A 23,586-nucleotide genomic window follows, 5' to 3' on the forward strand; every position below is an offset into this window, starting at 1 on the left:
AGTATGAGGACATACAATGGAGTGAGGATCTTCCAGAGCGAAGGGGAAGGGGGTGGAGCAGTAAAGGCGTGTATTGTAGTACTCGACGACACACTGGATGTCGAACTACATACACGCCTTAGCAGTAACAACATCGTTGTGGCCACTCTCAGAACCAAAGCCTGGGAGATGATTGTAGTGTCCTTCTACTTCGAGCCCGATAAACCAGTGGGGCTCTACCTGGACCATCTTAGGCGGATAGGGAGAGAGCTGGGTATCCATAGGATGGTCCTGGGAGGCGATGCGAACGCAAAAAGCCCGTGGTGGGGTGGCGAAGTGGAAGACTCGCGAGGAAGAGATGTGTCTGCTGTACTGGAAGAAATGGGAATGCACATACTCAACACCGGGGACATCCCTACGTTCGATACCATCAGAGGTGGGAAAAGGTACTCTAGCTACGTGGATGTGACAGCGTGCTCCGACGATCTGCTGAACCGAGTGGACAACTGGAGGGTTGAGGAGAGTCTCACGAGCTCGGACCACAACGGCATATCCTTCGGCATCAGACAACATAAATCCACAGGCACGAACATAATACGAACTACACGCATATTTAACACACACAAGGCAAACTGGACTCAGTTTCATGAGAAACTGACCCAGCTGATGTCGGACAGACAATTAACTATACAAGACATAGACACAATACACAGCACACAACAAATAGATGACGCAATAGACAGATACACTGAAGCAATCACACAGACATGCAGAGACACAATACCGACCAAAAAACACACACAGAAATTCACCTTGTCGTGGTGGAATGATGAGCTCGCGCAGATGAAGAAGCAGGTGGCCACGAGGAGACGCAGGATCCGAAACGCAGCACCTGATCGCAGAGACCGCGTGGTTGGATTGTACCTGGAAGAAAGAGAGATGTATGAAAAGGCAGTGAAAGAAGCGCAAGAGAAGAGTTGGAAGGAGTTTTGCCGGAAACAGGATAGGGAGGGGGTCTGGGAGGGCATCTACAGGGTGCTTAATAGAGCCACAGGGAGAGAGGAGGATCTGCCCCTTTCGAGGGGCGGTGAGACCCTCGATGCCCGGAGCTCGGCAGAACTGTTGGCGGAGACCTTCTACCCCGAGGACCAGGAAAGTGGTGAAAGTGAGGGACATCGTCGGGTGCGCGGGTGTGCGGAGTCCTTGGACACCGAACCACCGGCGGGCCCGGATGACCCTCCTTTCATCATGGAGGAGTTGAAGAGAGCCGTAAGGTCCTTCAATCCCAAGAAGGCCCCCGGGGCGGATGGCCTCACGGCCGACATCTGTCAGCACGCTGTGGATTGTAACCCGGGATGGTTCCTTGCCTTGCTCAACAGATGCCTCTCTGCCGCCTACTTCCCCGCACAGTGGAAGTGGGCGACCGTGGTTATACTGCGAAAGCCGGGCAGGGAATCATATCGGGTACCGAAAGCCTATCGACCGATCGGCCTCTTACCTGTTCTCGGCAAAATCTTCGAAAAGATGCTGGTCGGCCGACTCAGGTTTTACCTGTTGCCCAAAATAAGCCCCCACCAGTATGGCTTTATGCCACAGAGGAGCACCGAGGACGCCCTCTATAGACTAGTGAACCACATCAGAAATATGAGGGAGGAGAAGAAGATTTCTGTTGTGGTATCGCTGGACATAGAGGGAGCCTTCGACAGCGCCTGGTGGCCAGCCATAAAGGTGCGGTTGGCTGAAGTTGGGTGCCCGGGGAACGTGAGGCGGGTGATCAGCAGCTACCTGAGTGAAAGGGGAGTGAAAGTTAGATATGCGGGCGTGGAAGTGAGTAGGGGGACCAGCAAGGGGTGCGTGCAGGGATCCATAGGTGGACCAATCCTGTGGAACCTCTTGCTGGACCCTCTGCTATGGATGTTAGAGGAGATGGGAGTATTCTGTCAGGCGTTCGCCGACGACATTGTGTTGGTCTTTGAGGGTGATACGGCCCTTGAAATAGAAGGAAAAGCGAACCGTGTCCTAAACGTAATACACGAATGGGGTAAAGATAACAAATTAAATTTTGCACCACACAAAACTTGTGCCCTCCTTTCGACGAGGAGGTTAAAATATGACGTGCCACGGCTCGCTATGGGGAGTGTGGAAATTAAATATTTTTCACATATTAAAATACTGGGCCTTACAATTGACAGCGGCCTTACTTTCAACGCCCACGTCGGGACGGTATGCCAAAAGGCAATCGCCCGGTATAAACTCTTGGCTAGGGCAGCCAGAGTTGGTTGGGGACTTAGCCCAGATATTATTAGGACTATTTATGTAGCTGTTATCGAACCGACTATTATGTATGCATCGGCAGCGTGGGCACCCACCGTGGAAAAGATGGGGGTCCAAAAAAGGCTGAACACCGTGCAACGGGGTTTTGCCCAAAAAATCTGCAGAGCATATCGGACCGTCTCCCTGAACTCAGCTATGCTGTTGGCTGGGATACTCCCCCTTGACCTCAGAATACTCGAAGTCTCGAGATTATATGGGATCAAGAAGGGGGTGTCGCACCCAGCGTTGGGAGACAGGGAGGTGGAAAGAATGGCTCCGGCGATTGAGGACCCACATCCGGCAGAGCAGGAAGGGCTGGGGTTCGGGCTGGTGGACGAGGACTCGTATTCCGACGTGGCTAATAGCCACGTACATAGGATCTACACGGACGGCAGCAAGATTGAGGGTCGAGTCGGAGCCGCCCTTTCCGTATGGGAGGGGGAGGCCGAGACGAAGGCCGTCAAGCTTGCTTTGCCGCCGTATTGCACCGTCTACCAGGCCGAACTCCTAGCGCTCCAAAGAGCAGTAATTAGAGCCTGCAAGAGTGGAGTGTCGAAGGTCGGCATCTTCAGCGACTCCAGATCGGCCCTCCAGGCAGTCACACTCGGTTCCCCCCACCCCCTTGCTGTGCAAACAAGGGCGGCCCTCCGAAAAGCTGCTTCGCAGAGGCGGGAGGTCGCTCTGTTTTGGATCAAGGCGCACGCAGGGCTAAGGGGGAACGAAAGAGTGGACCAGTTAGCCAAGGAGGCCGCTCTGGGGTCGAAGAAGAAACCCGACTACGATCTGTGTCCTGTTTCATTCGTCAAGCGTATCCTGAGACAGGATACGATCGGGGAATGGGACAGGAGATATGATGTGGGGGAGACGGCTGGAGGCACGAAGCTCTTTTTCCCAAGCGCTGCTGCTGCATACAAAATAGTACGGAAAATAGACATCACACACCACACCACACAAGCACTGACTGGACACGGTGGATTCGCCTTCTACTTGAACAGATTCAAGCTGAAGGAGAATCCATCGTGCCTGTGTCAGCCCGGAGTCGACGAGACGGTTTCTCACCTGTTGCTCGAGTGTCCGATTTTTGCAAGAGATAGATATGTTATTGAGCAAAAATTGGGCATCGCGATGACGGGTGAGAATCTGCCCGCGGCCCTGGGGGACAAAATGAGGAATGAATTCCTGGAATATTGTAAGTACATTGTTGGGGTGGTAAACAAAAGAAACTGTGATAAGCTGTGATGTTAGGGTTAAGTTTTATTGTTGTGCCGTGTTAATTTGTATGTTTATTTGTATTGGTTTTATTTTTATTGTAATGTTTAAATTGTTAATTTTAAAGTGACTTTTAATTATTGTATTTTATTATTATTTTGAAAATTTGATTGTATATTGTAAATTCGTATTTTAAAATTTTATTGTATTTTAATATTATGTGCCCATATTGTAAATAAAGAAAATTGTGTTTATTATTGATTAAAGAAAATAAATGTCTCTAGACTATACTCTAGAGAAAAAGCAGACAACACCCTGCGATGGCGGGTGCTTTTATAAAAAAAAAAAAAAAAAAAAAAAAAAAACCTAACCTAACCTAACCTAACCTTTTTTTTTTTTTTTTTTTTTATAGTGGAGAATGCATTTAGGCATACTCAGAGCGCTCGGGGAAAGGGCCCTGGGTTATGTCGGACTCACACCGCAGAATGCGGCGACTACCGACTAAACTCCACTGTGTTCCGTCTCCCCGCTATATTGGCAGGGTCGCGGGTATTTGGTGTAACCGCTTCCGTAACCCCGTCAGCGGCAGCCTATTTTTTATATAGGCCCATCGCGATTAAGACCTGGCTAGTGTTCGCCAGTTCCTCCTTCCTGGGGGGCGGCGTGAACGGAACACGTCTCACGCCGCCTCACCGCACCGGACGATGGATTATGTCCCCGTTCCACCGTCCGGCACCCAACATTAGGGAAGCAAGTCGCGACCGTGTACAGCGGTCGCGACTCGGCGACTGCGCCCAATAAGACGTCGCCGCCGAATAGGATCCGCGTTGGGATCTCCCTCGCGGACCCGCTCTGCTTCCTCCTTCTGCGACATCACATCTTCACAGAATGTGATAGCCGCGCGCCACGATCTGTCGCTGCCAACCATTGCGCGAGCTATGGAAGGCAGGGAGAGATCAGGGCCGACGACTGCGACTAGGTGAGCACGGGGCTCGGACCACGCGGGGCACACGGCGAGAGTGTGGTCTGCCGTGTCCTCCGGACTGTCACACCAATGGCAAGCCATTTGCGGCTCCCGCCTGGCGACTTTGCACAAGTACCACCCGAAACAGCCGTGTCCGGACAGCACCTGTGTCAGGCGGAAGGTAATTGCCCCATGCCGCCTGTCGCACCACTCGCGTAGGACCGGTCGGATAGCTTCGACCGTCCTCGCTCCTGCGCTGGGCCTCTCGAGCCGGCGTTCCCACTCCCTGAACCGCCGCTCGAGAGCATCAGCCCTCCATTGCTGGACTTGCTCCAGATATGGATTAATTCCATGCGATCTGGACGCGGTGACGCGGCGATAAACGTCCGCCAGCATCTCGGCATCCAGGTCCCACGGGGGCGTCCCAGCCATGACACACGCGGCCTCGAAGGACACTGTGCGATATGCCCTCACGACTCTGAGCGCCATGACCCGCTGCGGTCTACGCAAGTATGGTCTGGTACGGACGCTCAAAGAGTCGGCCCAAATGGGCGCACCATAGAGGGCCATGGAGCGAATGACGCCGGTGTATAGACGACGACACGCACCCCCAGCCCCTCTTAGATTCGGGAGCAGACTTCCAAGTGCCCCGGCCACCCCAACAAGACGGGGGGCGAGGCGACGAAAGTGCTCCACAAATGTCCACCGGCTGTCCAGCACGATGCCCAGGTAGCGCAAAGTGGAAACCTAACCTAACCTAACCTAACCTAACCTAACCTAACCTAACCTAACCTAACCCAACCTAACCTAACCTAACCTAACCTAACCTAACCTAACCTAACCTAACCTAACCTAACCTAACCCACACAAGCACTGACTGGACACGGTGGATTCGCCATCTACTTGAACAGATTCAAGCTGAAGGAGAATCCATCGTGCCTGTGTCAGCCCGGAGTCGACGAGACGGTTTCTCACCTGTTGCTCGAGTGTCCGATTTTTGCAAGAGATAGATATGTTATTGAGCAAAAATTGGGCATCGCGATTACGGGTGAGAATCTGCCCGCGGCCCTGGGGGATGAGACGAGAACTGAATTCTTGGAGTATTGCGAACGAATTGTGAGGGTGGTTAATAAAAGACACTGTGATAAGTTGTGATGTTAGGGTTAAGTTTTATAAGTGTTGTGCCGTATTGTTTTATTTCTTTTCATTGTAATGTTTTTAATATAATATGTAAATTTTAAATGCAATATTCAATTTTAGTATTTTATTATTATCTTGGAAATTTCATTGTAAATTTTAAATTGTATTAAGTATTTACTTTTAATTGTATTAATTTATTTTATTTTATTTTTTATTATTCTCATTGCAATGTTTTTAGTTAATGTAAGTTTTTAAATGTAATATTTAATTTTAGTATTTTATTATTAATTTGGAAATGTTATTGTAAAATGTTAAATTGTATTTTCTATTTTAAATTGTATTCATTTAGGCCTAATGTATTAATAAATAATAGTGTGGTAATTATTTGATTAAAAGCAAAATAAACATCTCTGGACAATATTCCAGAGGAATAGTAATAAAAAAAAAAAAAAAACCTAACCTAACCTAACCTAACCTAACCTAACCTAACCTTAAATTATATTTGATAATTAGTATAATGAATCGTACAAAATAAAAGAAGACAATAGCACGCTTATTGGAGGCGTGTGTCACGTACGACGCTCGAGGTGGAAGAGAGCGAGGCATCGGCTCTTAGGTGGGGCGCGGGGACGGCGCTCGTTCGGGAAACCGGTTTCTTGATGCCGTCCCTGTGTCGCTGTCGCTAGGCGGATGCCTAGACATCTGTAGTCTTTTTTCCCCACATCGGATGGATCTCTTCCAATGTCGACACGAGGCAAGACCACAGAACGCCTCAAATTCAATCGGCGTATACCTAACATGTGGAGCCGTGTTTAATGCACTTCCCACGTCGACCAGAAAGAAATTTATCTCTATGCAGTTCTGCTGACGTTTTATTACAACTTATGGTTAATATAGGCATGTTGGCCGACTCTGTCCATGACCTTGACTCTTGCTTCTTTACTTCTTCCATTGAAATACATAACATACATATTATAGTTTCTTTGCATTGATTCAATTCAGTGTATATTTTTTTAACTGCATCAGTTAGTTCTTCAACTTTTCTCTCTAGTTCACTTTGGCACTTCGGAACTTTTTGCACATCTGAAGGGTTATTAAAGTTATCACAGCATGCACTACATTTACAATTAGTAACATGAGGTTTCAATGTGCCTTCCTCGATTAATGCCTGTAGTCTTTTTTCCCCACATCGGATGGATCTCTTCCAATGTCGACACGAGGCAAGACCACAGAACGCCTCAAATTCAATCGGCCATGTGGAGCCGTGTTTAATGCACTTCCCACGTCGACCAGAAAGAAATTTATCTCTATGCAGTTCTGCGGACGTTTTATTACAACTTATGGTTAATATAGGCATGTTGGCCGACTCTGTCCATGACCTTGACTCTTGCTCCTTTAGTTCTTCCATTGAAATACACAACATACATACAGTATAGAAAGAAAATTATCGCCAAGTGAAATAAAGTGTGAAGAGTTATATGACGCAACAACTACGAGAAATTCAGACGGAAGATTTGTAGTTAAGCTACCATTCACTAGTGACGATCCTCAATGCATGTATGGAAATTCAAAAGACATAGCAGTAAGAAAATTGAAAGCGTTAGAAAGAAGACTTAAACAAAATTTAGAATTAAGTATACGAAGATTACCGAAAAGTTTTAGGTGAATATTTGGAACTAAATCATATGATAGAAATTAAAGAGACAGATATCGATAACCCCAATGCAGTTTATTTACCTCATCACGCTGTAGTAAGGAAGGAAAAGGACACTACTAAGGTGAGAGTCGTATTTAATGCATCATCGAAAGGTGTCAATGATGTATCTTTAAACGACGATCTGCACATAGGTCCTAAACTACAGCAAGATTTGAGACATCTGCTTATGAGGTGGAGAACTCATCGTGTATGTATCATAGGTGATTTGGTTAAGATGTATCGACAAATATGTGTGAAAGACGAAGACACCAACTATCAAAGGATCGTGTGGAGAAATGACTCAAATCAACCAATTAAGCATTATAAATTATTGACCTTAACTTTTGGAACTGCTTGTGCTCCTTATTTAGCAGTTAAGACATTACAGACATTAGCAAAACAAGAGCAGCTCAGGGTCCCTACTGCATCGGATATTACTCAGCGTGATTTTTACATCGACGACTTAATGACCGGATGCGAAAATCTAGATGAAGCTTTACACATATACGATGAAATGAATAGTCTAATGAAGTCTGGTGGTTTTCAAATGCAAAAGTGGAGTAGCAATGACAATGAGTGATGTACGCATCAAATCAGATAATCAATTTAAAGTTCTCGGATTATCTTGGAATAGAGAGACTGATAATTTCGAATATACAATTAATTTACCAGATGGTCAACATCCTGTAACGAAGCGCCAAATATTATCTGATATAGCTCGATTATATGATCCGACAGGTTGGATAGCACCGGTAGTAGTTAAAGCAAAGATATTTATACAGAATGAAGAAAGAAATTTATTCATTAGATGTTAAGTACTTCGGTAATTTAGATTTTTCTCTATTAAAAATTCTACGACACCATGCCATGACTCTCAACATTTTAAACAACGACGAAAATCTAATCCACTCAAAATCTTCTTCCTTCTGATGTTGAACACAAAATGATTTAGTATTTCTTTCTTCTTCTGTATCTGGTATAATCGGTTGATCGATATCAATTGTAGAATTACACAACCAGTCAGGACCCTTCCACCAAAGTGAGTAATCCTTTAATTCTGTAGATTTAAGACCACGAGAGGCGCAGTCCGCTGGATTCGATTCCAAAGGTACATGTCCCCACTGATTATAATCTAAAATGGTAAGTATTGTCGATACTCTATTGCTCACAAATGTAGCCCAACGAGATGAATGACCTTTCAACCATGCAAGGACTACAGTTGAATCCGTCCAAGCTATATGTATTTTCTTTAATTATACCCATGACTTGAGCGATCTCAGACACGAGTTTAGCTGCAAGTGTCGCACCGCAGAGCTCTAATCGTGGAATGGATATTTCTTTGTCGATAGGTGCAACTTTAGTCTTCGCTGTGATTAAGGTAACATGCACAGATTTGTCAAGTTTATTAACAACTCGTAGATAAATTGCTGCTGCGTATGCAGCTTTAGAAGCATCCGAAAATGCGTGTGAGCTACACGCATATCGCAATCTTTGCTTGTATTAAGGCCGCGTGGAATTACGATATTCTTTAGATCATTCAACTCTTTCCTGAAATTAGTCCATTCTATCAATAGGTCTTCTGTCAAAGGACAATGTCCGGAATGGCCCTATGCAACAAAATGGATTGGAATACACGATAATTAACTGTCTATTTTATTATATTAGTTGCAAATACATTTGTAACACGGACTAGCTGTATGCCAAAATGAACAATAAAAAGTATTTTACGCGATTAATAACATTAATGGCCGCCATCTTCACCAAACGTCATGTCGTGTCGATAAAGAATAGGGATGGACGATTGATTGTAATCGTCCGACTTAATTTTTAATATCCATAAAGTATAATTTAAATCGATTTTAAATCGATTCAAATCGTAAGCCAATGTATCGACTTACAAAAAATCGTGATCTAAAAGATCGATTTATAAAAATCTATTTTATTTTTCAAGTTTACATTTATAATGTAAATTTTATCCATTTTATGAAAAACAAGAAAGATAATTAATAAATGATCTCTTAACAGTAAAATCAGTTTTTTTTTAAAACGATCTATTAGACCTGAAAAATCGATTCTTCGATTAATCGATCTTTGATCGTCATCCCTAGTCACTTGTCACTGTCAGTGCTGTCAGTCTACTGATGATTACAATAGCGTCGCTTGCTGTTTGTAATTATTTGTATCGGTGTGTTTTGGTGACTTTTGGGACTATATTGCATATTACCTACGACTTGGCTATTTTAACGGACTCTGATTGCTTTAAAAGCGACTTACTTGGCTGTGATTACCGGAACTGTGTACCGCTCAAACGATAACCTGGCACTCTCAAACGGACTTACGCATACGCAATGGAAAGTGGATTTTGTGTAAATTGTGGCTCTGCTGGTGGTTCCATGTTGTTGGAAGATGACCAGATTCGTCACTGTGTACAACAATGGACTGCACCTCTTTTGGTAATTATATTTCTACTGTGTCTGCATATTTTGGGTGCGTGTATATTATTCTGTTTGCGTTCTTTTAGACTTCTATTAACTGCATAAATAAGTTTCTATACTTGACCTTTCACATTATGCTTGCAATTATCGTCTTCTCTAAAAAAAAAGAATGAAAAAAGGATTTGGGGTATTTTCATATTTCAAGTAAGATACAAACTATTTACCTATGTTTTTTTTAGGTTCAAGCTCATGATCTCATATGCACAACATGTTGGACAAGTGCTCAAGATGCCACTTCAGTAACAAGTAATATTGGTAGAAACTGTGCACTCTGCAATAGAATGTTGGAACCTCGGGCACGTTCACACCAACTGATTTCTCTGAGAACTGACACTCAACATAATATGAATATCAGAAATATCATCGTGGAAAGACTTATGCCATTGGAGGTATAATATTTTAAGGAAATTATTTTTGGGTCATATTTAACATTGGATTTACAGTGGTGTCATTGATATTTTTTTCTTTTAGATACGTGCATCACATTATATTTGTCATCCTTGTTGGCAAAGATCTGATCGTGCTGCCAGGCATTATTCAGCCCCATCTACATCAAGGAATACTCCTACAACAAGCAATCAATCAAGATGTGCCAATTGTGGTATTCATTTCAATAGACAGAGACGACACATTCTTCATAATGATGCCATTCTTGTGCAAATACAGCAACGAGTTGCACCACAAATAGTAAGCTTTTATTTCCATTCAAAACTATTTGCATTTATAATAACTCTTTATAGAAGAAAAGGTATAAAATAACTACATGTTTTTTATATTACAGGTGACTGCAAATGATTATATATGTGATGCTTGTCATACATTATTTCTCAATAGAGATACCACAACATCACAAGATTTGCAGGATGTACCACTGGTTGGTCATCAACATATTTGTGTTGTATGTGGTTGTTCACTGGCACGAATCCAAAGTCACTCTGTACAAGCAGAAAGTAACAGTCACATTTTAGATGTTGTGCGAAATTGGGTTCAACCGCGAGAGGTGAGAGACTTATGACTTAACTTTTGCAATAAATAAGCTAGCTTACACTTCAAAGCAATGCCTGATGTACAGACGCCAGCACATCAAGCTACCACAATCTGTCAGATTAATTCTTCAATAGAATTTCAAACTTATCACAAGAGTAGTAGGTTAATGTTTGACTGGTAAAATCTGACAGATTCGGGTAGTTTGACCTGCTGGCGTCTGTACAATCGACAAAGTTGAATTATGACCCACCATAAGCTCATTTTCCTACAGATATTCAAATACAGTTAGGTCCACATTCGCGTAAACCTACTTAACCATGGTAACGACTTTGATCTTTGTCAATTTGACGGATTCAAACGATTTATTGTCAAAATGGGTCATGATTCAACTTTGTCGATTGTACTATTTGGTGTTACTTAATAGATTTTTTCTGGTCAGTCTAGTCATGCAACATTTGTAGTGTAAATTGTTTTATTTATTGTACTATACCATGCAATGTGTAATTTTTTTTATTTTTTTTTTAGATTCGGCCCTCGGATTTGCTTTGTAATAGATGCTTTCAAAGAGCAAACATCACAGCTGTCAATGATTTATTACCTGTGTCAGGAGTCAATCCAGTTCCACAACAAATTGAAAGAATAACCTTGCCAAATTACTCTAGAGCATCAGATACACATAACAGATGTATATTTCTGCTATGTAATAGTACTTCACAGCGAGTAGTTCCTTTTGTATTAAGGGTGAGGCTCTTTATAGATCACAAGTATTATATACCGCCGGGTTGTCGTATATTATGTGAATTGCATTTGTCAAGGCAGTCATGGTCAGAACTCTTCGAAGTTGAAAATGTTAACCGAAGTTTCACAGCAGCTTACATAGAAGACTTTTGTGAGTTATTGAAAAATGAAAATCACACTTTAGATTTTGAAAATATTGAGCAAATGGAAGACCATCTAGTGTGGTATTGGCTGGGACGCACGAAAGAGCAATTCAGAGAACTCGAAGCAGAACTCCCTGATTTTCAAAAACGAGCTACATCACTTGGCGCTTATTTAATGAAGCTCAGAACAGGAGACTTGGACGAAAGAATCTCTTCATTATTAAAAATTGGAAGAAGTACTCTCTCAAGACTTGTTGCTAAAGCACGAGAGATTATGATGGAATGCTTTGTGCCAGCACATTTAGGGTTACAACATATAAGTAGAGAAGAAGTGGCAGCAAGAAACCTATATATTCCTGAGTCTTTGTTTGGAAACCCTGGGACTAATATGGAGGATAGAAAGGCAATTACTATAATGGATGGAACATATATTTATGTTCAGAAGAGTAGCAATTATGCTTACCAAAAGAAATCATATTCCCTCCATAAATATAGGAACCTTGTCAAACCGTTCATTATAGTATGTTGTGATGGCTATATAATTGAAGTACTGGGCCCTTATGCAGCCACAAAATCAGATGCAGACATTTTAAAAGATGAATTTTATGATTCTTCAAAACCTATGCGACAATATTTCAGAGATGGTGATGTAATGATTTTAGACCGAGGCTTTCGTGACAGCATTTCCCTCTTACGAAGTTTAAACTACTCAGTTCATTATCCTCTCTCAATAGAACCGGGTGAATATCAATTGAGTACAACAAATGCAAACGAATCCCGTAAAGTGACCCTATGTCGATGGGTAGTAGAAGTGGTCAATGGACGTTTTAAGCGCAATTTTAAGCTGCTGCGCCAGGAATATTTTAATAGAGCATCTAATCATTTGATGCAAGATTTTAAGGTGGCAGCAGCATTATTAAACAAGTTTCACCCGGTTCTAGAAGACAGAGAGGATGCTAGGGTAATAATCTCCATAATACAGGAAAGAATGTTTACCAATAATTCATTGGCTGATTTTGTAGAACGAAACAATTTAAATAGAAGACGGGCCCAGTTTGAAAGTATTACTGTCAATAATGAAACTCTTCTAGATTTTCCCCAAATGGATTTAAATGACATGATTTTAATCCCATTAGGTGTGTATCAAATTAAACAAGCCCGTTCATACTACGTTGAGCATGTGCGGCGCGATGGTTCCTATATTATTGTGGTGTGCAGGGAGGTCGATCAGGATTTGATTAATGAATTAGAAGTGGTTAATTCTGAAACCATATGGTTATTACGACGCAAAATTCACAGCCGTCATATCAGTAATAAAACATATTTTGTTTATATTGTAGTAGATGCATCACAAATAGGTCGACAAGCAATCGTACAATATTGCTGTAATTGCATCGTTGGGCGCAGAACCATCGGCTGCTGCGCCCATGTTATGACAATTATTTGGTATCTGAGCTATGCGAGACATCAAAATAATATCGAACCCCCTGCACAGTTTTTAGACAATATTTTAATTGCCAATTTAGATGATGAACAATAAACATGAAATTAAAATAAGTATGTGTTTTATTTCATAATCCAACATAATAAGTTAATGAAGGACTAGGTTTAACAACAACTTACTAGGTACAAAATTGGTAAGGCTGGTTAACAAGTCACATGTTTGCGCTGTTCAAGCATGCGCCGCTTCTATTTACTATTTTTTCTCATTCCTAAACGAATTCTTAGAATACAGGTACCTGTTAATAGATTCTATGCATTTAAACGTTTAACTTACATTATACACTTAGGCTTTAGAAAAAAAACTGCATAGGTACCTACCCAATTATCTAGGGAGGTGCTTAAAATAGCTAAATATATTATGATATATTGCTTTTCAGTTTCTTAAAAATCACTAAGCTATGAAAAACTAATATCTAATATTCGTTGTTATGGTTCCATTATAGCCTCAAAATCTGATTCTTTTTTTGGAATATATCTATTCTGCAGCTAGTCCGCTATAAAAATAAGATCATTTAGGAGTTTAATAATGATCGACAACACAAAATATAATTTTCGGATGTTCTTGGTTCCAGGGCGAACAATGTATGGGCGCAGAGCAATCTCCTTTGCATCCCAGTCTAATCCTACTTTCCATACCTTCTGTATAAATATCTTTGCTTTAACTACTACCGGTGCTATCCAACCTGTCGGATCATATAATCGAGCTATATCAGATAATATTTGGCGCTTCGTTACAGGATGTTGACCATCTGGTAAATTAATTGTATATTCGAAATTATCAGTCTCTCTATTCCAAGATAATCCGAGAACTTTAAATTGATTATCTGATTTGATGCGTACATCACTCATTGTCATTGCTACTCCACTTTTGCATTTGAAAACCACCAGACTTCATTAGACTATTCATTTCATCGTATATGTGTAAAGCTTCATCTAGATTTTCGCATCCGGTCATTAAGTCGTCGATGTAAAAATCACGCTGAGTAATATCCGATGCAGTAGGGACCCTGAGCTGCTCTTGTTTTGCTAATGTCTGTAATGTCTTAACTGCTAAATAAGGAGCACAAGCAGTTCCAAAAGTTAAGGTCAATAATTTATAATGCTTAATTGGTTGATTTGAGTCATTTCTCCACACGATCCTTTGATAGTTGGTGTCTTCGTCTTTCACACATATTTGTCGATACATCTTAACCAAATCACCTATGATACATACACGATGAGTTCTCCACCTCATAAGCAGATGTCTCAAATCTTGCTGTAGTTTAGGACCTATGTGCAGATCGTCGTTTAAAGATACATCATTGACACCTTTCGATGATGCATTAAATACGACTCTCACCTTAGTAGTGTCATTTTCCTTCCTTACTACAGCGTGATGAGGTAAATAAACTGCATTGGGGTTATCGATATCTGTCTCTTTAATTTCTATCATATGATTTAGTTCCAAATATTCACCTAAAACTTTTCGGTAATCTTCGTATACTTAATTCTAAATTTTGTTTAAGTCTTCTTTCTAACGCTTTCAATTTTCTTACTGCTATGTCTTTTGAATTTCCATACATGCATTGAGGATCGTCACTAGTGAATGGTAGCTTAACTACAAATCTTCCGTCTGAATTTCTCGTAGTTGTTGCGTCATATAACTCTTCACACTTTATTTCACTTGGCGATAATTTTCTTTCTATACTGTATGTATGTTGTGTATTTCAATGGAAGAACTAAAGGAGCAAGAGTCAAGGTCATGGACAGAGTCGGCCAACATGCCTATATTAACCATAAGTTGTAATAAAACGTCAGCAGAACTGCATAGAGATAAATTTCTTTCTGGTCGACGTGGGAAGTGCATTAAACACGGCTCCACATGGTAGGTATACGCCGATTGAATTTGAGGCGTTCTGTGGTCTTGCCTCGTGTCGACATTGGAAGAGATCCATCCGATGTGGGGAAAAAAGACTACAGGCATTAATCGAGGAAGGCACATTGAAACCTCATGTTACTAATTGTAAATGTAGTGCATGCTGTGATAACATTAATAACCCTTCAGATGTGCAAAAAGTTCCGAAGTGCCAAAGTGAACTAGAGAGAAAAGTTGAAGAACTAACTGATGCAGTTAAAAAAATATACACTGAATTGAATCAATGCAAAGAAACTATAATATGTATGTTGTGTATTTCAATGGAAGAACTAAAGGAGCAAGAGTCAAGGTCATGGACAGAGTCGGCCAACATGCCTATATTAACCATAGGTTGTAATAAAACGTCAGCAGAACTGCATAGAGATAAATTTCTTTCTGGTCGACGTGGGAAGTGCATTAAACACGGCTCCACATGGTAGGTATACGCCGATTGAATTTGAGGCGTTCTGTGGTCTTGCCTCGTGTCGACATTGGAAGAGATCCATCCGATGTGGGGAAAAAAGACTACAGGCATTAATCGAGGAAGGCACATTGAAACCTCATGTTACTAATTGTAAATGTAGTGCATGCTGTGATAACTTTAATAACCCTTCAGATGTGCAAAAAGTTCCGAAGTGCCAAAGTGAACTAGAGAGAAAAGTTGAAGAACTAACTGATGCAGTTAAAAAAATATACACTGAATTGAATCAATGCAAAGAAACTATAAGTATGTATGTTGTGTATTTCAATGGAAGAACTAAAGGAGCAAGAGTCAAGGTCATAGACAGAGTCGGCCAACATGCCTATATTAACCATAAGTTGTAATAAAACGTCAGCAGAATTGCATAGAGATAAATAACTTTCTGGTCGACGTGGGAAGTGCATTAAACACGGCTCCACATGGTAGGTATACGCCGATTGAATTTGAGGCGTTCTGTGATCTTGCCTCGTGTCGACATTGGAAGAGATCCATCCGATGTGGGGAAAAAAGACTACAGGTGTCTAGGCATCCGCCTAGCGACAGCGACACAGGGACGGCATCAAGAAACCGGTTTCCCGAACGACCGCCGTCCCCGCGCCCCACCTCAGAGCCGATGCCTCGCTCTCTTCCACCTCGAGCGTCGTACGTGACACACGCCTCCAATAAGCGTGCTATTGTCTTCTTTTATTTTGTACGATTCATTATACTAATTATCAAATATAATTTAAAGAACCTTTAGATGGTTTTCTTTGATACCCCAAGAACCCAGTCTTGCACATGGTGACCCCGACGTGATTGACGCAAGGCACACAGAAGGACGGACAAAGGTCACGGATTGTCACGCCCTCGAACTTCTACTACGTATTTAGAAGACCGATTTGGAAGACGGAAGACTTCAGGCAGCAATTACTAGCCGTGCCGTCCCAGTCGCTTCGTGAAGCCCGCCACGTCACTCAAGAGTCAGGACTCAGGAGCGTCCGCCGACCCGCCGACCCGCCGACTCCGCCAGGTGCCGCAGCCACGGTCCAGCAGGGAAGTGAACCACTCCTTTTTTCCTTTTTCTTTCCATATCTAATTTCCTTATCTAATTCCTTCGAAATTATCTAAATTGCCGATAGATCCGCTCGCTCGCAAAATAAAGAATTTATGCAGATATCTGCATAAATTCTTTTTTTTATTATTTTTGGAGGAGTTTCTTTACATTAAATTAATTAGCTTCAAGCCATACAAGCTTACTGAGCTATTCGCAATATTTTTTGCACTATTAAATTAAAAGCTAAAGCTGCTTGCCTATATTTCATTATTATTTTATTTCATAAAGGGCATTAATTATACTCATTTCATTTAATTATTGAATAAACTTGCACTCATCCCATCAATTTATAGCTAAAAATTATAAATCCCTGCTTAAATATTCCATTGCATTAGATACATAACGCTTCGCTTTGCTTGCCAGTGTCGGACCGCGTGACTCAGCTCGAGTCCCGTTATCTGCCGCCAGCTGTTACTACGCACGCGCCCTGCGCCAGCGCCGAGTGTATGGGATTATAAGCCGGATTAATTTGCGTATTTCTTTTATATTATTATTTTTTCTTAATTTAAATTTAATCCTTCTTCCATTTCTTGTCGATTTATAATTAATATATTTTTGTTCGAAATATGACTTCTTACGTAAATACTAGATCCTCCATTAAAGGACTTTTAACTAAATTCAAGAATTATATCAATAATCTTTTCAATAGCGATGATATTTCTTCGCAAGAAATGGATGAACTTTCGTTGAGGTTGGAGCGCTTTCGTGCTTTGTTCACCCACCACCACCATCACCAGTTCGACGATGTGCAAACGCGCATCGAAATTGAGAATCCAACCTCCATGGAAGCCGAAATTGATGCAAGGGATGAAATTGAACAAGATTTTATTTCTCTAATAGCTAGTGCTCAAAGGTTACTTGGGAAGAATAACTGTGAACTAGCAAGTGTAAAGTCCGAAGATCAAGCTCATTGCGGTCATCAAGGTAACGAAATAAATTTTAGATTACCTTTGATAAAAATAGGAAATTTTGATGGCTCATATAACAAATGGCTTGAGTTTCGCGATACCTTTGAATCGCTAATACATAATAACGAGCGCATAAAGTCCATTCATAAATTTCACTACTTGAACTCGTACTTAGAGGGTGAAGCAGCTCAAGTTATAAGCAATTTAGAGGTAACCGATTGCAATTACAGCTTGGCGTCTCCTTTGCGAGAGATATAACAACAAAAGACAATTAATTTTTAACCATTTAAATTCTTTGTTTAATTTACAATCTATAGGCCGAGAGTCGGCGAAATCTTTACGTTACCTAGTTGATCATGTGTCTAAAAATCTGCGCGCCTTAAATACATTGGGGCAGCCCACTGATCACTGGGACACTTTAATTATACATATGGTTTCGGCTAAGCTCGACAATAATTCTAATTTGAAATGGGAAGAATTTAAAAATACATAATAACAATAGTAAGCGGGAACACCTTGTTCCTCACAACAAGTCAGACAAGTCCGTAAACATGAAAACCTTCACAATTTCAGCCATTCCCGGTGCTTCTTCTTTCCCTCCGGCTTCGTGTGTCTTCTGCAACGGCAGTCATCGCATTTACGACTGTTCGTCATACCGGTCCTTGAGCGTCGAGGATCGAATCGCCGGCGCTGCTCGATTGAAGCTCTGCCTCAACTGTCTCAGAGCAGGTCACACCACATACCGTTGCCGATTGCGTTCTTGTCGTACTTGTAAGAAGCGCCATAACACTTTATCACATAGGGAAGTTACTCAGGCTGTAAATACACAAACTATGGACTCACCTACGCCGACGCAGAGCGAGTCCGGAGTCGCGTCCAATCATATGGTCGTCTCCCATTCAACTCAGGTGTTGTTATGCACAGCACTCATTGATGTTTACAATCCCGTTAGCAACGACCACGTGACCGCACGGGCGATGTTAGACTCCGGTAGTATGACGTCATTAATAACTAAAGAATTAAAACATAGATTGCAATTAACGCCGCAACACAATTTCGTTAATTTGAGAGGAGTAGGTGATATTTCATTGTTTAAAACTCCTGAACGTTGCGCCTTGCAAATTAGGTCTATACATGACAATAATATCAATTTTGATATATCGTGTTTAGTTTTGCCAAATATTTCGGGTAATTTGCCGCATAAATACATAGACGTGTCTCATTTAAATTTGCCGCGTAACATCAAACTCGCAGATCCCAATTTTAATCAGCCCGGTCCAATTGATATTTTAATCGGTGCTGACATTTTTTGGAATTTAATCGGATCCGAGCAGATTACGTTAGGCCAGGACATGCCGGTTATGCGTAAGTCGAAGTTAGGTTGGTTACTTGCCGGGCCTGTTAGCGCCCATTCAAGGTCAAGCGACAATTTATTTAATTCATTTTTGAAGTGCAACACACTGTGCACCTTTGAAAGTTTAAACGAGTCGCTAACTAAATTTAGGCAAGACTTTTGTAAAATGTTTGACCCTTTTGGTATTTTGTGCTTGCTAACCTTAATACTAAAATTATTAAATAAAAAATTATGGTTTGCAAAAATTAAATGGGACTATAACGTGCCCTTAAATTCTCGATTTACATCAACTGTTTGCAGAACACTACGTTTCCAGATATCTCAATTAGTTTACTGGACCGATTCATTAACTTTTTCAGGTTGGCTTAAATCTCGTTATAGTAAATTAAAAACATTTGTGTCAAATCGCATTGCTAGTATTTTAGTTACTGAATGGCATCACGTGCCCAAATCAATGAACCCAGCTGATTACGCATCGAGCGATGTTGAAGCTTGTAGGCTATTAATTGATATTACATAAATTGTGATTTTGTTTTTGTTTTGTTTATTTTTTACGAAAGCCACGACGCAACTGGCTACAATCTACAATGAACATTAGCATTATTATTATTAGAATGAAGGGTTAATGTTGCCGTTATTAATTAAATTGGGGAATAAATGATTTTATTGATTTTGACAGATATTCGAAACTTACGATATTACAGCGCGCGTTCGCTTATTTATTACGATTTATTCATAACTGTCACACACATACCAATAATAAACCTAGCAGTGTTCTACAGCCTGAGGAACTTGACGCGTCCTTTAACATTTGTGTAGGCTGGCACAGCGGGATAGTTTCCCCAATGAATTGAAAATTCTTAGCGACACCCAATCATTTTTATTTTTATTTATTATTTGACACTTTTGATATGTGTCACCCCATTCTTCTCCATGCCAAGCACCGGCTAACTAAGTTGTTGTTTCAGCAGGAGCACGCGCGTTTGCTACGTGCTGCACCTCAGCTGCTATTAGTTTTTGCGTTCATTAGTGTTTGCGTTGGCTTAGCCGGTCCCTTTATTACTGATATGCGTGGGAGGGGATGTAAAATATCGAAATTTTATTTGATTAATTCATTTATTTTATCTAAATTTTGTCGGAGCGATAGCTTAACGATATTATAAAGTCAAGTTCAATTTCAGAATTTGCTTCAAACGAGGGGATCGAGTTTGAATTTGAACCGGCTTTCTCTTCTCGTTCTTTCGGCCTGTCGAATCAGGAATACGATGCGCAAAGCTTTATCTTAAATAATTTTAGGGAATGTCCATTTGACATTTGAGGAGTTGGTATTTTTCGTTCAGTCAAGTAGAGACCATCCTGAACAGCCGACCTTTATGTCCTTTCTTACGACCCTTTATCTTCCTCTCCAGACGATTTCCATCCTTCAAATCCAGGTCACTTCCTCATCGGCCGTGCGCTGACGTCGCTGCCATCGCCGAACGCGGCGGACATAACCAGAACTGCTTAGATAGTTTTCAGAGACTCGAAGCATTCAGGCAGCACTTCTGGCGCCACTGAGACCTTGAGTACCTATATACATCGCGGAGCTGCAGCAGCAGACGAAATGGCGTCTTCCCGTCAGATGTCTGCAACAAGGCGACCTGGTGTTGGTGAAGGAGGACAATGTTCCTCCCTTAACTGGATGACGCAGAGACGGTCTTGGAGCCTGACGTCTCCAACGGCCCCCAGTATGTCTAGGCATCCGCCTAGCGACAGCGACACAGGGACGGCATCAAGAAAACGGTTTCCCGAACGAGCGCCGTCCCCGCGCCCCACCTCAGAGCCGATGCCTCGCTCTCTTCCACCTCGAGCGTCGTACGTGACACACGCCTCCAATAAGCGTGCTATTGTCTTCTTTTATTTTGTACGATTCATTATACTAATTATCAAATATAATTTAAAGAACCTTTAGATGGTTTTCTTTGATACCCCAAGACCCCAGTCTTGCACAACAGGCATTAATCGAGGAAGGCACATTGAAACCTCATGTTACTAATTGTAAATGTAGTGCATGCTGTGATAACATTAATAACCCTTCAGATGTGCAAAAAGTTCCGAAGTGCCAAAGTGAACTAGAGAGAAAAGTTGAAGAACTAACTGATGCAGTTAAAAAAATATACACTGAATTGAATCAATGCAAAGAAACTATAAAAGCTATAACTAGTAGGTTGGAACAAGAACGCGCTTCATTACATACCAATGTGTCAGCACAAGCTGAATCCTAACAAGTATCCTTGCAAGATATTCGAAGGTTACAATACAATACAATACTGCTAAACCACAGTATTACAATATTATTTCCTACAGTAAGGAGTATCGCCTTTGATGTCGCGCGATGCCGCCGCCAGCGTAGGTACTCACGCTGCCACACGAAAATACGCTAGGGTTGCAACAAATGGGAAATAAAACAATTGTGATTATTAATATTATGATGAAATCATTTATTCATATGTACATTCAAAATAATTGCGATTATTAAATCTGATGTAATTATTTGTTCATAAATATATAATTACAGATATTGCACAGCTAAATATTTACGTGGACACTATTTTTGGATGTTCTTAATTATATATTATAACATTTAACTAAGTAATGCATTCGCATTGGGATGTACAATCTGATTAGAAAATAATGAGGATAACATATACATAGCTTTGATTTTAATTCAACAGATACAATATTAATACAATCTTTCTGAAATATTGTTTCCTTCTGGGATTTCAATGGATTACATCCGTAAACGGAACAGTTTTTGCGCGCCATAATAGAATATGTAAGTACCTATGTATAATAAAATTATTACACAAAAAATACGACTGTGTCGTCCTTTCGCGATAGTTAATGCAAACTCAGCGAGATTGCATTAAGCGGCCCGCGTCACCCGACCCCCCGCCAGTTCCCCTCCGTTTCTCTGCACAAGTACATTCGTCGCCATACTGTAGGAAATATGGTAATACTGTGGCTAAACTGTGTTTAAAAATTCTTACTAATAAAATATAGTTGTATTATGTAAAATTTGATTTACTATTGATTCATTCAATTCTACATGAAATTCAAAATGGAACTGGTTTCTTGTTGCTATTATTATTTTGGCACATTTGTATTACTTTATTACTCTTATTATGTTACCTTTGTTATGATGTATAATTGTTATGAATTTAGTTTTTTTATGTTTCTTTGTTATGATTATGAATTATTATTTATTTTAATTTTATATTTTTAATTAATTGTTATGAATTTAGTTTTTTTTCTGGCAATGAAAATACTTCTTAAAAAGATGGAAATCTCAAATTTCCTCTTTGTATAATATTATGTACTGATAGCATTTAATAATTATGTAAGAAAACACCTCTTAGTTGATACGTTGTTTGTAGTACAAATTACGATAATTTTAGATATAGGATTAAGAAAATAAAACACAGTAAAATATTTGGTTTTTTCTTTATTTTAAAACCCCAATACAAAAAACAATGGCGTGTATGCTTGTATGTAAGTGTGTCTGTGGCTATTATGCCATGTTATACTAACAAACGAATAAACATATTGAAAGTTTACTTTGAAATAGTCATAAGTGTTCTTCTACGTTTGATCAAATTCTGTCCATGATTACCACAGACTTGCCGATTATATATTCTTTACAACTCCCCCAAATCAAATAATTTCAATATGACCCTATCATAGTAAAATAGTATGTACCTAAAGAGACTTAAACTTAGATCATTAAGTAATGGATAACACTCACAGGCGCTTCCACTTTTGCCGAGGTATTAGATTATTCGAAGCGAAAAGTCTTATGCTTTCATAAAAACTACTTGCGTAATCGATTACAAACACTCTGCGTATTCGTAAAACATCGAAAGGGCGTCTGCGAGTGCTCCGCTAAAAATGCCGTTTTGTGCAGTCAAGTCTTGCAGAAACAAGTCAAACACATCAAATATTAAAAAAGATGGAATAACCTTCCATTTGTAAGTATTTTTTTATTTTTTTTTACGTAAATATCAATTTAAATGCAATTTCTAATAATCGTCGATGTATCGTTTAGCGATATGATCAAGACAAATAATCGAGTCATGTGTTTACTCGATCATTGATGCGGCTTCACGAGACTATCATGGAAAGAAAATATACAAATTTAATCTTTATGAACTAAGAGATAAAGTTGAATTTAAAACGCGATATTGAACCGCATTCCCCACGAGACTATATTTTAAAGAAATACAAATGTAGCGAGACTATCTTGAAGAGAAATTCAAATTTAATCTTTATGAACTTAGTGATAGAGTTGAATTTAAAAACTCGTCGCTTACAAGGTCGTAAATTTTTACGACTTTCTTAGTGACGGACTGCTTTTAACTTGAACGTCGATAAAAATATTTTTCTAAGTATAATTTGAAATGAGATGAGAATTAATCTTTATTATATTAAAATTTTACACAACTGCATAAAAAGGAGTATAATGTTTATTTTGTAAGTCTTGTTTATATTTATTAAAATTTACGCTCGGTTACTTTTAACTGGCAGAACTTTTAATTTTAATGGTACGGAACCCTTCGTGCGCGAGTCCGACTCGCACTTAGCCGTTTTTTTGTAATGTTAATCTTGTAACCTTTCTATTATGTAATTTGTTTATATGTATGTATTAATATT

The 23,586-nt window shown here is 40.4% G+C and overlaps 4 protein-coding genes across 4 annotated transcripts; 3 read left to right on the top strand and 1 right to left on the bottom strand.

Annotated features, from left to right (window-relative positions):
• The first annotated feature begins 7,290 nt into the window (after positions 1-7,290).
• On the top strand, positions 7,291-7,881 carry LOC149490922 (uncharacterized). The gene has a single exon (XM_089700400.1). It carries the CDS (start codon positions 7,291-7,293, stop codon positions 7,879-7,881), a length of 591 nt encoding a protein of 196 aa, XP_089556526.1.
• Positions 7,882-9,424: 1,543 nt separating this feature from the next.
• On the top strand, positions 9,425-13,100 carry LOC149490923 (uncharacterized). The gene is made up of 6 exons (XM_089700408.1): positions 9,425-9,754; positions 9,976-10,185; positions 10,268-10,483; positions 10,578-10,796; positions 11,309-12,625; positions 13,023-13,100. Exons 1-6 carry the CDS (start codon positions 9,650-9,652, stop codon positions 13,098-13,100), a joined length of 2,145 nt encoding a protein of 714 aa, XP_089556534.1. The 5' UTR covers positions 9,425-9,649.
• A 908-nt stretch (positions 13,101-14,008) lies between these two features.
• Positions 14,009-14,599, bottom strand: LOC149490924 (uncharacterized). The gene has a single exon (XM_089700417.1). It carries the CDS (start codon positions 14,597-14,599, stop codon positions 14,009-14,011), a length of 591 nt encoding a protein of 196 aa, XP_089556543.1.
• A 3,439-nt stretch (positions 14,600-18,038) lies between these two features.
• LOC149490925 (uncharacterized) lies at positions 18,039-19,417 on the top strand. The gene is made up of 2 exons (XM_089698691.1): positions 18,039-19,079; positions 19,257-19,417. The coding sequence occupies exons 1-2, from the start codon at positions 18,095-18,097 to the stop codon at positions 19,415-19,417; spliced, it is 1,146 nt and encodes a 381-aa protein (XP_089554817.1). The 5' UTR covers positions 18,039-18,094.
• The last annotated feature ends 4,169 nt before the right edge of the window (positions 19,418-23,586 follow it).

The sequence above is a fragment of the Colias philodice genome, chromosome 1 (genome assembly GCF_061535455.1).
Source record: "Colias philodice isolate Cphi_HAF_F1 chromosome 1, ilColPhil1 Martin Lab GWU primary, whole genome shotgun sequence".
In the NCBI taxonomy this organism is placed as follows: Eukaryota; Metazoa; Arthropoda; class Insecta; order Lepidoptera; family Pieridae; genus Colias; species Colias philodice.

Coding starts and splice junctions, on each gene's coding strand:
- LOC149490922 (XM_089700400.1), top strand. CDS start 7,291: ATGATAGAAATTAAAGAGACAGATATCGATAACCCCAATGCAGTTTAT.
- LOC149490923 (XM_089700408.1), top strand. CDS start 9,650: ATGGAAAGTGGATTTTGTGTAAATTGTGGCTCTGCTGGTGGTTCCATG. Junction 10,186..10,267: donor AAAGACTTATGCCATTGGAG/GTATAATATTTT, acceptor TTTTTCTTTTAG/ATACGTGCATCACATTATAT. Junction 12,626..13,022: donor AAGACAGAGAGGATGCTAGG/GTAATAATCTCC, acceptor CATCACAAATAG/GTCGACAAGCAATCGTACAA.
- LOC149490924 (XM_089700417.1), bottom strand. CDS start 14,599: ATGATAGAAATTAAAGAGACAGATATCGATAACCCCAATGCAGTTTAT.
- LOC149490925 (XM_089698691.1), top strand. CDS start 18,095: ATGAAAACCTTCACAATTTCAGCCATTCCCGGTGCTTCTTCTTTCCCT. Junction 19,080..19,256: donor TAAAATGTTTGACCCTTTTG/GTATTTTGTGCT, acceptor TAACTTTTTCAG/GTTGGCTTAAATCTCGTTAT.